A 13,732-nucleotide genomic window follows, 5' to 3' on the forward strand; every position below is an offset into this window, starting at 1 on the left:
CGGTGTAGCTGAGCCCGCGCCACGGCGGCTGATGCCGTGGCCTTATTTTCCACGTAGACACTCTGACTGAATGTGAACTTTATACGTCCACACTGAAAGCAATTTGCAGTATGACAAGGACAATCCTGGCAATCATGGATCAAAAAGCACTGAGGACACGATTCCATCACAGAGTTTTGTAGCACGTACCGTGTACCACGAGACTGAAAAATTTTACTTCTGCTGCTATTACTGCTCTTACTAGCTGTCTGAACTTTATTCTGACACACTTCAACACTATGCTGTACTAGAGACTGAGCGTCTGGTGCACTGTAAACAACTGAAATACATGGAGCTCCAAAATCAACATCTTTTGAGTCCACATTTGTCTGAGATTACACAATACACAGAATTGTTGTTAAAACAGGATGTGGCAGTCTTAGAATTACAGCAGCCACGTGTGCATTTGATACATTCTGTGTGATAGCAGCACACCGTGACATCACTCTAGTTTATTCCACAACATCACGGAGTGACCTGTCAGTACTGCTACCCACTGTTTGACTGCTGCTGATTCGGACGAAAAAAATAAAAATTTAAACAGTGCAGTTGCTACATGGATTAGAGTGTCAAAACGTTTATCCAGTACCTTAACAAAAAGATCTTGCGTGACTTTCTCGTGAACAGTTTCGGCACACAACTTGCGCTCCATACCTGTTATTTTGTAGGCAGCAAAGTGGATCTCCAATTTCGCCTGATAGTGATGCCATTCTTCGTCCTGACTGTAGTACGGCTGAAATTTTGGAGCAGCTACCGGCAGCGGTGCTGCTTGCTTACTGAGAAATGGCGTCAGCAGGCGTACAGTGAGCAGCAAGCGTTTATTCTGTGCATTTTCGGTTAGACACATTTCCTGTGGCAGCTCAAGCATAGTGAAGAAGAAATGTGGAGAAACGGCAGTGAGAGAGAGTAGGGGTTCAGGAGGCAAACGAAAAAGGCGATCAGCTTAGTCACCATTTGTTGTGACCTGAAAGAACTATAATAGTGCAGTCATGACTGAGAAGATGACTGAGCAGAACTACAGCATGTGAAACATATTTCACTTTATTACAAGAATGGAAAAAGATTTACTGAACCTTATACAAAGGCGTTTGTTGAGTATTTACATCTGTCTTTAAACAGTAAAGCATTACTTGATGCAAACCCTACCCTTGAAGTACAAGTACAACAATTATAATAACGTACTTCCATCTGAGATTTGAAGAGCGCTGGTAACCTAGGTGATGACTGCTTCATCGGGGGTCAGGAACTGGAGTTGATCGACTCCATACCCGTGTCTGTATCGACCTCCGAGTGATAGCGTTGCGCGTCACCCATTCGTCGTCGTGAAATGCAGCGTGATGTTGCTAACGTCTGTGGTACTGATTTCCGTTCCCAACGTGGGTGTGGCACCGTGATCTGTAGATGATATTACAGGAACATAGTGACTCAGCAATTTGTTCGTTGTTTCATTCATTTTTGGTCAATTCATTTGCCACTTCAGCGACGCAGCAAGTAGAGTATATGGAAACCCGTCCAGCTTGAAATGTGAGCGGTCTTTGCCTAGTTGCTACACGTGGAGTCTCCTGATAGCCTCTTTCACAGTTTTCTCCTTTTTCCAACTTGGTGCAGTTAGAATTAAACTGCAAAAATGCGATACCCTGTATAAAATAGTGTAGAAAAAACCGGATTTAACAAATTCACATGGCTGTTAGTTTAACTGACTTGAGAAGTACTCATTATTATCGATAATATATTAAATTATATTAAATAACTTTCGAAAATACACTATAGCACCTCCACCTGTCCAGCGAATACAGGACTAAGTTTAATGCGTACTTCCTGACTTAACAGTTTTTTTAGATTCACTGATCCCAAAAACCGATTTGTAATAAATACGAATTTAAAAACACTTTACAAACACTTTTGGGATTAGCGTTTAGCCCCTAGGCACCGAGACTCCATATTTCCCTTTCGTATGTGGCTGTTGTGCGAATACCCATGTTTTGCTGTGGCTTTTCTATAGTCCACTTTCTTGGGCAGATAGTCAGGAGAACTGATATTGTTGTGGCGTAACAAGACAGCTACGCCACACTGAAGTAGCCGAAAGGCACGCGTAATCTCACGTAGGCTAGATAGAGGTCTGAAACAGGATACGTAATGAATGGTAGCAAGAAAAGTACGTAGCTGCTATTATACTTAACTTTTAACCCTTGTTGTATACATCGTTCTTGATGAGACATTTCATACGATAACTATCAAACTATGTAATGCTAATGGCGCCTTGCTAGGTCGTAGCCATTGACTAAACTGAAGGCTATTCTAACTGTCTCTCGGCAAATGAGAGAAAGGCTTCGTCAGTGTAGTCGCTAGCAAAGTCGTCGTACAACTGGGGCGAGTGCTAGTCCGTATCTCGAGACCTGCCTTGTGGTGGCGCTCGGTCTGCGATCACACAGTGGCGACACGCGGGTCCGACATGTACTAAGGGACCGCGGCCGATTTAAAGCCACCACCTAGTAAGTGTGGTGTCTGGCGGTGACACCACAGATATGAGTAAGCAGTGTCCGGTTACAGAAAACTTGGTTCGTACTTTAGTCCCATGGTATGGGACCACGTTCTGTTCCTATAATTCGCTGGTAGCGATTTTGCTGCCTCGTGGTTGAATGAGTTTTGTAGGTTTCAGTCAGCAGCCCACAACGAAATTAGGCGGTAGAGCTTTCATTAAAGATTCAAATACCATCGTACTCGTGAGGCTATTTTGTACTACAAGGTGCCGCCATTCACTGCCCGGACTCTTTTTCTTTCTTTTTATTAATTTTCACAGAAAATTTTGTCGTTACTATTCTACGTGGTATGCTACGTCCCAAATGCTTAGCAAATTCTTTCTGTCATTTTCAAATAACAGTTCCACAGCCAAAATTTTTAATTGTTCACTAGGAATATCGAGGTCGCTGGCCTTTTGCAATGCTCTCATTTTCGTTCAGATCAACTAAATTGTCACTCCAGGTTGTAACAGAACATTTATTTCCAGGGAAAAATACTTTATCATCCTCAGATTCACACATAAAACTCGTCCTTATAAAATAGCGGAGATGATCTCGCGACATTGTTCAGGTTTGTAATTGTACTTGTGGACAGAAATTTTGCCCCCTGTACGATTCCACGAACACTTCGATTGCAACGCAAGAATGTGCATTTGATTGAGTATTCAGCCACCTGAAAATGGGTACACAGCTGAAACTGCGCAATAGTATCGGATACGAAATAAAAAGGATATTTTAATTCAACCAATTACAGATAATGCAACTGATTATCATTCAGATAAGAAAAAGAAAAGGAAAATAAACGTTGGACCCTTTCCTTTTGTTTCCATCTGTGGTGTCACCGCCAGACACCACACTTGCTAGGTGGTAGCCTTTAAATCGGCCGCGGTCCGTTAGTATACGTCGGACCCGCGTGTCGTTACTATCAGTGATTGCAGACCGAGCGCCGCCACACGGCAGGTCTAGAGAGACTTCCTAGCACTCGCCCCAGTTGTACAGCCGACTTTGCTAGCGATGGTTCACTGACAATTGCGCTCTCATTTGCCGAGACGATAGTTAGCATAGCGTTCAGCTACGTCATTTTCTACGACCTAGCAAGGCGCCATTACCTGTTACTATTGATGCTGTAAAACATGTACCGTCAAGAGCGATGTTCACCAATTATGGATTAAAGTTAACTATTCCAGGAGCTACGTACGTTTTTTGTTAGTCTCATTTCCTTGACCTGTTCCAGACCTCACGCCAGCCTGCGTGAGCTAAAACGCGTGCCTTTCGGCTTCCTCTCATAGTGGGTTGGCTGTATTGCCAATCCACAACACCATCTCGATGAAAATTTGATGTTGTGGTGCTTACTACTCGATGAACTGTGCTAAACCTTCGTCTTCATGTGACTATATTAGAAAATTATCGTCAGTCTAACGAAAGAAGTATGATCAGTAGTGACCTCGGACTTTCCGCATACGATGCCATGTTCTATAAGGAAATACCGTCTGAAAAGAGCTGCAAAAATATCCAGTCTGCTCTTGATTATGGTAAGAAGGCAATTTGTTACATATGTAAAGAAAAACAATCTATTATCCGGTGAGTACAGTATAAACGAGTCACACCTGTAATGGGTAAGCCGGCCGGAGTGGCCGTGCGGTTCTAGGCGCTACAATCTGGAACCGAGCGACCACTACGGTCGCAGGTTCGAATCCTGCCTCGGGCATGGATGCGTGTGATGTTCTTAGGTTAGTTAGGTTTAATTAGTTCTAAGTTCTAGGCGACTGATGACCTCAGAAGTTAAGTCGCATAGTGCTCAGAGCCATTTGAACCATTTTTTTGTAATGGGTAAAGTCATACGAATACCTGGGTGGAGTACTTTGACCGATCGTGTAGGTTCAGTCGGAAGTCAGGTGGCAGAGTACTATACAAATGCAATCAGTCTACAATGAAGACTGTTTACAAAACACTCGTGCGACCGATCCTAGAAAATTTCTAGGCTGTATGGGACCCGTACCTAATAGGTCTATTAATGGGTATTCGACGTATACAGAGAAGAGCAGCACAAATGGTCAGAGGTTTGCTAGAACCATGGAGAGTGTTACGGGTGTTCTAATGGAGCTCAACTGGCAGATGTTTGAAGATACGAGGGCGTGCTGAAAAGTAATGTCTCCTAATTGCCCATGTGAAAACTCTCAAATCTTTTTAAATAAAACAAACATTATTGACATCCTACATTTTTAATATTTGTATCTACATATTTATTTCTCAACATAGTCTCCGTGGTGACTAGTACATTTCTCCCAATGAGTTTGTTGATACCATCACTGCAGAATGTTTGAATTTGTTGGCGGAATCACAACCACTCCTCTGCTTGCAGCATTTCATCACTACCAAAGTGAAGTCAACGAAGGTGTTCTTTAAGTTTTGGAATGAGATCAAAATCGGAGGGGGCCAAGTCGGGACGGTAAAGAGGATGAGTGACGACAGTGAACCCAAAGCGTCAGATAGCTGCAGATGTCGAAGTGCTCGTGTGTGGTCTGGCATTGTCACGCTCCATCTGTCGACGAACCCTGCGAATTCGAAACTCAATTACAGCACGCTGGTCTTCTCGCAACGACATAGTTGCGTTACACACCGCCAGGCTACACGCTACAATTCGGAGCCCTCTAGGGACAGATGCTCGTAACTTGCGTCAGCGAATCGGGAAAGTCGACTGAGTAATATGCGTGACTTTTAATACGTTAAGCGATATTGAGAACAGAAAAAAATCGGAGGTATTAGTTTTCAGCACGCTCTGGTAGAAACAATCCATCCCGGAAGTGCCTGCTTACAAATTCACCGTTACCGCCTTTTCATGATGAATTTAGGAATATACAGGGTGTAACAAAAACGTACGGCACAAATTGTAGAACATGTCCTTCACACGTAGACGAAGAAATTATGTTATATGGACATTGGTCTGGAAACGCTTTGTTTCCATGTTACAACTGATTTTCTCCAAGAACAGAGCATTAGGACCATGGGGGCATATACTCCGGGTGACGTCAGGTAACTTTGTGCACCGCTAGTGGTTTGTTTTACCTGTCCCTGTTACCGTTCCATCGATCAGTACGACCGTTGCAAGAGCACAGGTTACTACGTAGAGCTAATCACAGACTTGACTCGTGCAATGGCAGTGTGCACAAATGCAGAGAAGGCAGATGACCAATTGATATATGGATTAGCTGACGGCACTTGCGCTCTCAACGTTTGTACCGGGAGAGATTTCCAGGATGAAGGTGTCTCGACAGGAAAAAATTTGAAGCCATTTATCATCATTCAGGGAACATGGGGACTTTAAGCCTTTAGCTGTACGACAAAAAATGTACTTTATGCACGATGGAGCACCTCCTCATTTTATTGGTAATGTCCGTCGTCGTCTAAGTGACAGATTCGGTGAGAGATGTATAGGTAGAGATGAACCAATTGCCTGGCCTCCACGCTCTCCGGCCCTAAACCCGCTGGCCTTTTATTTGTTGGGGCATTTGCAAGCTCTTGTGTATGGAACCCCAGCAGAAGACGTTCAGAGCCTCCGTGCCCGTATTACGCAAGGCTGCGAAACCATCCGCAGTACTCTAGTGATACGTCAGCGCATCTGAGAAAGAGTTGCATGTTGCATGCTGGTTCGTTCTGTTGGTGTGTGTCTCCCACGATTAATGAACTGGAGAAAATGAGGTGTAACATGGAAACAAAGCGTTTCCAGACCCATGTTCATGCAACGTAATTTCTTCACCTACATCTGTGTAATGTGTTCTGAAATTTGTGCCGTATATCTTCGTTACACCCTGTATTATAACACTCTACGTATCGCCCCCGTACGGACCTCGAGGACAAGATCAGCGCACACAGAAGCGTTTAAACAAACATTCTTCCAGCGAGCCAGTCGTGATTGGTTCACTGGAACGTGCCCTTTGCCATGCGCTTCACAGCGGTTTGCAATGGATGTAGTTGTAAATTGGAAACTGCTGAGGTCGTAAGTCCCTAGGCTTACACACTACGTAATCTAACTTAAACTAATTTACGCTAAGGACAACACACACGAACGCCCGAGGGAGGACTCGAACCTCCGACAGGGGGAACCGCGCGAACCGTGGCAAGGCGACAAGACTGCGTGGCTATCCTGCGCGGCGATCTAGTTGTAGCTGTAGATGAAGACACATAAGGTAAGTCTACTCGTACTGCCTCGACTAGTAGAGTGAGAATCCTTCAGGCTGCAGTCACTCTGTGTTGCAGAGTACAGACTCTTGTTACAAAAGGCGCGTCGCTGTGTTGCAGTGACGAGGCGGTCGACCTGGAAGACTGGAAGCGGTCGCGGTCCGAGTCGAGCACGGCCCCCGACGACGGAGAAGGCGGCTACATGGGCCGGCCGGTGAGTACCTAACACATTGTCAATAAAACAAATACACTTCTCCAATGAGTCCGCAACACTGCAAATATTTTGTGAATAAAGCCGTCTAGATAACGCAAAATCTAATTATAAAGTCGTTAACATTAGAATGCAATTCTTTGAAGTTTTTTGAGCCACATTGACAGCTGACAGTCTCCTTAGGCACAGGTTTTATTGATACTGACACTGAGTGTTGTCTTATAACTTCTAAATTTTTGTGAGTGACTTCTTTAAAACGTTTTTGCTTTTTCACGTTTTTTAGCCTGATAATAAATAAAATACTAACGCGAATTCATTACAGACGAATGGAAAAACTGGTAGAAGCGGACCTCGGGGAAGATCAGTTTGGATTCCGTAGAAATGTTGGAACACGTGAGGCAACACTAACCTCACGACTTATCTTAGAAGAAAAATTAAGAAAAGGCAAACCTGCGTTTCTAGCATTTGTACTCTTAGAGAAAGCTTTTGACAACGTTAACTGGAATACTCTCTTTCAAATTCTGAAGGTGGCAGGGGTAAAACACAGGGAGCGAAAGGCTATTTACAATTTGTACAGAAACCAGATGGCAGTTATAAGAGTCGACGGACATGAAAGGGAAGCAGTGGTTGGGAAGGGAGTGTTATTCAATTTGTATATTGAGCAAGCAGTAAAGGAAACAAAAGAAAAATTCGGAGTAGGTATTAAAATTCATGGAGAAGAAGTAAAAACTTTGAGGTTCGCCGATGACATTGTAATTCTGTCAGAGACAGCAAAGGACTTGGAAGAGCAGTTGAACGGAATGGACAGTGTCTTTAAGGGAGGATGTAAGATGAACATCAACAAAAGCAAAACGAGGGTAATGGAATGTAGTCAAATTAAATCGGGTGATGCTGAGAGGATTAGATTAGGAAATGAGACACTTAAAGTAGTAAAGGAGATTTGCTATTTAGGGAGTAAAATAACGGATGATGGTCGAAGTAGAGAGGATATAAAATGTAGACTGGCAATGGCAAGGAAATCGTTTCTGAAGAAGAGAAATTTGTTAACATCGAGTATAGATTTCAGTGTCAGGAAGTCGTTTCTGAAAGTATTTGTGTGGAGTGTAGCCATGTATGGAAGTGAAACATGGACGATAACCAGTTTGGACAAGAAGAGAATAGAAGCTTTCGAAATGTGGTGCTACAGAAGAATGCTGAAGATAAGGTGGGTAGATCACGTAACTAATGAGGATGTATTGAATAGGATTGGGGAGAAGAGAAGTTTGTGGCACAAATTGACTAGAAGAAGGGATCCATTGGTAGGACATGTTTTGAGGCATCAAGGGATCACAAATTTAGCATTGGAGGGCAGCGTGGAGGGTAAAAATCGTAGAGGGAGACCAAGAGATGAATACACTAAGCAGATTGAGAAGGATGTAGGTTGCAGTAGGTACTGGGAGATGAAGAAGCTTGCACAGGATAGAGTAGCATGGAGAGCTGCATCAAACCAGTCTCAGGACTGAAGACCACAGCAACAACAACAACAACAATAAATAAAAACATTTCGAGTTCTTATGTTTCTTTAATCTTTATTACAGATCAGCAGATTTCAATAGCCGAAACGACATTATTAATAAAAAATAGATTAAGCGATTTAGACGGGTTTATTCACAAAATTCTTAATAAGTAGTTTAAATTCAAGAAAAAGCTGTCAACCAGTAGTTATCCCAAAAATATTGTTTTCTCTAAAAAATAAAGTTGTAGACAGATAATTACAAACGAAATTGTCGGTTGGTATAGGTATCTCAAGCTGATACTGTGTTTCTAGATTTGCAGAATGGTTTTGATAGCGTTCTCGACAAGCAGATTTTAATCAAATTGATGCCTACGGTGTATAGTCTCAGTTGCGCGATGTATTCGTGATTTCTGTGGTGTCACCGCCAGACACCACACTTGTTATTTTTTCTTTATCGTTATTTTAAAACCTGTACAACAGGCAGGCTGTCAGCAGCATTCTACGCTGCTCTTCAGCCTTAGAATAGACAATGAGAAAACAACAGAAAGAATACACATAAGTTACATAGCGGTGGGTAATAAAACAGTAGACACATAAAGACAAACACGGAGCCGTTCACACTCGACGATAATCCACACTACAAACTGTTGTCACGACGCACTAACACTGAAGATGTCGATGGCACAGGTGAACGATGAAGCGTGACGGTGAACACTGAACACTAAACACGACGGCACACACGAGACACTGATGGCGATGATCTCCGGCGCGCGAAAGTCCACTTAGTGTGTGCGAGTCCGGGGACCACAACACTTGCTAGGTGGTAGCCTTTATATCAGCCGCGGTCCGTTAGTATACGTCGGACCCGCGTTTCCCCACTATCAGTGATTGCAGACCGAGCGTCGCCACACGGCAGGTCTAGTGTAGACTCCCTAGCACTCGCCCCAGTTGTACAGCCGACTTTGTTAGCGATGGTTCACTGACTACATACGCTCTCATTTGCAGAGACGACAGTTTAGCATAGCCTTCAGCTACGTCATTTGCTACGACCTAGCAAGGCGCCCTGTTCAGTTACTATGCCTTCTGAACAGATAATATTGTGACTCGTGTACCGTCAAGAGCGACGTTCATCATTAATGGATTAAAGTTAAGTATCAAACTAGCTACGTCCGCATTCTGAATTCTAATTCCTTGCCATGTTGCAGACCTCACGTCAGTATAGTCCTTCCCTCCTCACGCCAGCCTGCGTGAGCTAAAACGCGTACATTTCGGCCTCCTCTAGTAACATGGTGTTGGCTCTTCTGCCAACACAACAATTTCCTTTCAGAAAGGTCGCATTTGGTAATAATTAATTCGATGTCATACAGTGAAACAGAAGTGACGTCTGGGGTTCGTCAGGGAAGTGTTATAGGCGCTCTGCTGTTCTTAATCTATGTAAAAGATTTAGAAGACTATCTGAGCAGCTCTCTTAGATTGTTTACAGATGATACTGTAGTTTACCGTCTAATAAAGCCATCAGAAGTTCTAAATCAACTGCAAAATGGTTTAGACTAGATATCTGTGTGATGCGAAAAGTGGCATATGACGCTAAATAATGAAAAGTGTGAGGTCTTCCGTATGAGTACTAAAAGGAATCGCTTGATTTTCGGTTTCACGATGAACCACACAAATTCAACTGAACTCCTGCATATTACAATTACGTATTACTTAAACTGGAACGATCACTTAGATAATGTTGTGGGTTAAGCGAACCGAAGACTGCCTTTTACTGGCAGAATACTTACAACATGCAACAGGTCTACCGAAGAGACTGCCGACACTACTCTTGTCTGTCCTCTTCTGGAATACTGTTGCGCGGTGTGGGGTTCTAACCCCGTACGACTAACAGTGGACTCCGAAAAAGTTCACAGAAAGGCGTCTCGTTTTGTATTATCGCGAAACAGGGGAGACAGTTGTCGGATATTATACGAGAGTTGTGGTGGCAGCTATAAAAACAACGGCGTTTTTCATTGTGCCGAGATCTTTCCACGAAGTGCAACCCCAACTTTCTCCACATAATGTGAAAATATTTTGTTTATTCCCACTTGCAGAGGGAGAAATTACAATTGTAACACTGTAAGAGAAATCAGGGTTCGCACGTAGAGCTTTAGTTGTCATTTTACCCATCTGCTGTTCGATAGTGGAACTGTCGATAAAAAGTCTGAAAGTACTTCTATGAAGTGTAAACTGAAGAACAGTCATGTAGCTGTAGACGCTGCATATGCAAAACGGATACGAAGATATGAAAATGAAGAGCTGAAGAAAAGAAGAACAGCAAAACAGCAACTTCAGTGGCTAGACTGTTTGCTACAGGGTTACCACTGATTTGAGAGCTGCTTTAGGATATGGACATAAGTACACCTCCTGCGTAAGCTACCCACATTCAGTGATAAACATGTACAGACAGTCGAAACTCTGTGGTAGACCCGAATCTGTATTTGTTGCTTTTCTGGAGCAGTCGCCTAAATCGTTAGAGTATCCGTGTACGCCTCCAGACACGAAATCTGGTTTCGGGGCGTGGCACAGCACAAACTTTCATCCGTCACGACATAGTAATTACATTGCAGATTCCACACAGGTGAACGGTTTGCCCTGATATCATTTTTCCAAGTGTCTGTTCACTGATTTCATCCTCATCATATAGATGTAAGTGCACATAGTTTTATTGGTGGGTGAGGAAAGTGTACTCAACAACACTGTATCAATATTTTTGATTAGCAGACTAATAATTGTGGCTATTAGCAGTAGTACGTTTATAGGCTGGTTAGCACCTCCAAGTACATGTGGCAACAGCAACCCATTAATGCTTATTTTCCCCCCGGGGAGAACGTCAGGTGATGAAGAGTGGACAGGTGGCTACAAAACGGCTAATCTATACTGCAGGCGTAGTGCACTTAGTGGTGGAGTTATAATTGTGCAAAGAACGTCAGGAAGTAAATTTTGGAGGAGGGTGAGGAGATTAGCGTTTAACGTCCCGTCGGCAACGAGGTCATTAGAGACAGGGCGCAATCTCGGATTATGGAAGGATGGGGAAGGAAATCGGCGGTGCCCTTTCAAAGGAACCATCCCGGCATTTTTCTGAAGCGATTTACGGAAATCACGGAAAACCTAAATCAGGATGGCCGAATGCGGTTTTGAACCGTCGTCCTCCCGAAAGCGAGTCCAGTGTGCTAACCACTGCGCCACCACGCTCGGTCAGTAATTAAGAAATGTCTTTGTTGGAAGACTGACACAGAGAGAAATCATCCAACACATTGATTTGTGTACATACACTGATAGAAAAATATCACATTACTAAGGAGGACTTACGCGACATAAAAGAAAGTTGACAGACTTGTTTCTACACCTGAAAGATTATGTCTATTCAAATTTCACACCAGTCGCGTTACAGTGACCGGTAGCAGCACTATGTGGTGAGTTGGTGCTAGTAAAGAATGCCTTTAAGGCGACAAACACGCGATTAGCAGCACCTCACTGAGTCTGAACAATGTCATGTAGTAGCGATACTGCTGAAAGACTTGGCAGGAATATAACCACTGTACATCATGACTGTAAACGGTTGTCACAAGAATGTATGGTTGCAAAAAACAGGGCTCCGGACGGCCACGTGGCACTACCGAGAGGGAAGACCAACGTTTTCGGCGTATGGCTCTGGTGCATCGTACTACATCTGCAGCAGCAACTTGAGGACCAGTTGGCACCATAGTAACACACTGAATTGTTACAAATCGGTTACTTCAAAGACAGCTCCGAGCCAGACACCCTGCAGCGTACATTCCATTGATCCTAAACCACCGCGACTTCAGTGGTGTCAAGCGAGAGCTCACTGGAGGCCAGGGTGAAGGTCTGTTGTGTTTTCTGATGAAAGCTGGTTCTGCTCGGTGTCAGTTCAAATGGTTCAAATGGCTCTGAGCACTATGGGGCTTAACATCTATGGTCATCAGTCCCCTAGAACTTAGAACTACTTAAACCTAACTAACCTAAGGACAGCACACAACACCCAGTCATCACGAGGCAGAGAAAATCTGTGGCCCCACCGGGAATCGAACCCGGGAACCCGTGTGTGGGAAGCGAGAACGTCGGTGTCAGTGATGGCCATTATTGGATAGCAGGAGGCCGGTTGAGGGCACGCAACCAACCTGTCTACTTGGTGGAGACACAGGAGCTACACCTCGAGTTATGGCCGGGGGTACGATTTCGTATGACTGCAAATCTGGTGATTCGACCTGTTGTGCTGGCAGTCATGAACTTCATTCCAGAGGGTGTTTTACAACAGAATAACGCACGTTCACGCACCGATGTTGTAGCCGAACGTGAATTACAAACTGTCTACATATTGCCTTGGCCTGCTCCATCACCAGATCTGTCTCCAATCGGGCACATTTGAGATATTATCGGACGACAGCTCCAGCGTCATTCAGAAACAGCATTAACCGACCCTGTACTGGCCGATCAAGTGCAAGAGGCATCGAACACAATCCTATAAACTAACATTCGGTTCCTGTACATCACAATGCAAGCACGTTTGCATCCTTGTATTAAACATTCTTACGGTTAAACCGGTTATTGACGTACCAGCATTTTACAGTTGCAATGGCTTATCTCGCTCTTACATGAACCTGTGATCTTGCAGTGTTAATCAGCTAACTACGATACTACGACAAATGTGTTCCCGCAATTTTATCACTCTACATTGACTTTTTTTTTTTTGACATTACGATTTGTTCCGCCCACGTATTACGGTACCACGTATAAAAATACCTGCCCTTATACCTGTTACTCTCTGTATAGTCATTTCATTTCAGTGCGTATAATTATATTCCTTACACACAGTACCACACAAGACGTTAACCCCAGCAATGTTTCACAAACTATTTGAGATATCGATACAAGGTTTTCAACCAGCAACGGTTCGCAAAGGGATGTTTAATTCGCCTTGTAGTTGGTGCCCGTGATTACTTTCCCGGTGGAGAAATAGGAATTGCTATGACTTCCTTAGATGGAGCTATAAACTTTTTATTGTCGTTCGAAAGCTTTCGGAAAAGAATGAGTACCGTTATGTAACTCCTGGTAATGATTTACGTGAAATGTTTCCCAAAGGAAAATTAGGATTTTACCTCACAACGACAACAAGATCATTAACGGAGGGAGAGTCTGTCGTCTTGGAGAAGGATGGGAAAGGATCCATTTGCCTTAAGCTATTTACGAAAACCGTAAAAACCTAAATCAGTGTGCTAGGACTGGTATTTG

The 13,732-nt window shown here is 43.6% G+C and overlaps 1 protein-coding gene across 1 annotated transcript in view; it reads left to right on the forward strand.

Moving 5' to 3' along the window:
* Positions 1-6,963, forward strand: part of LOC124555844 (muscarinic acetylcholine receptor DM1-like) — a 196,166-nt gene extending 189,203 nt beyond the window's left edge. The window contains exon 3 of the mRNA XM_047129909.1: positions 6,858-6,963. Within this exon, the coding sequence (XP_046985865.1) occupies positions 6,858-6,963 (106 nt within the window). The remainder of the gene's footprint in view (positions 1-6,857) is intronic.
* The last annotated feature ends 6,769 nt before the right edge of the window (positions 6,964-13,732 follow it).

Source organism: Schistocerca americana, chromosome X (assembly GCF_021461395.2).
Source record: "Schistocerca americana isolate TAMUIC-IGC-003095 chromosome X, iqSchAmer2.1, whole genome shotgun sequence".
Taxonomy (NCBI): Eukaryota; Metazoa; Arthropoda; class Insecta; order Orthoptera; family Acrididae; genus Schistocerca; species Schistocerca americana.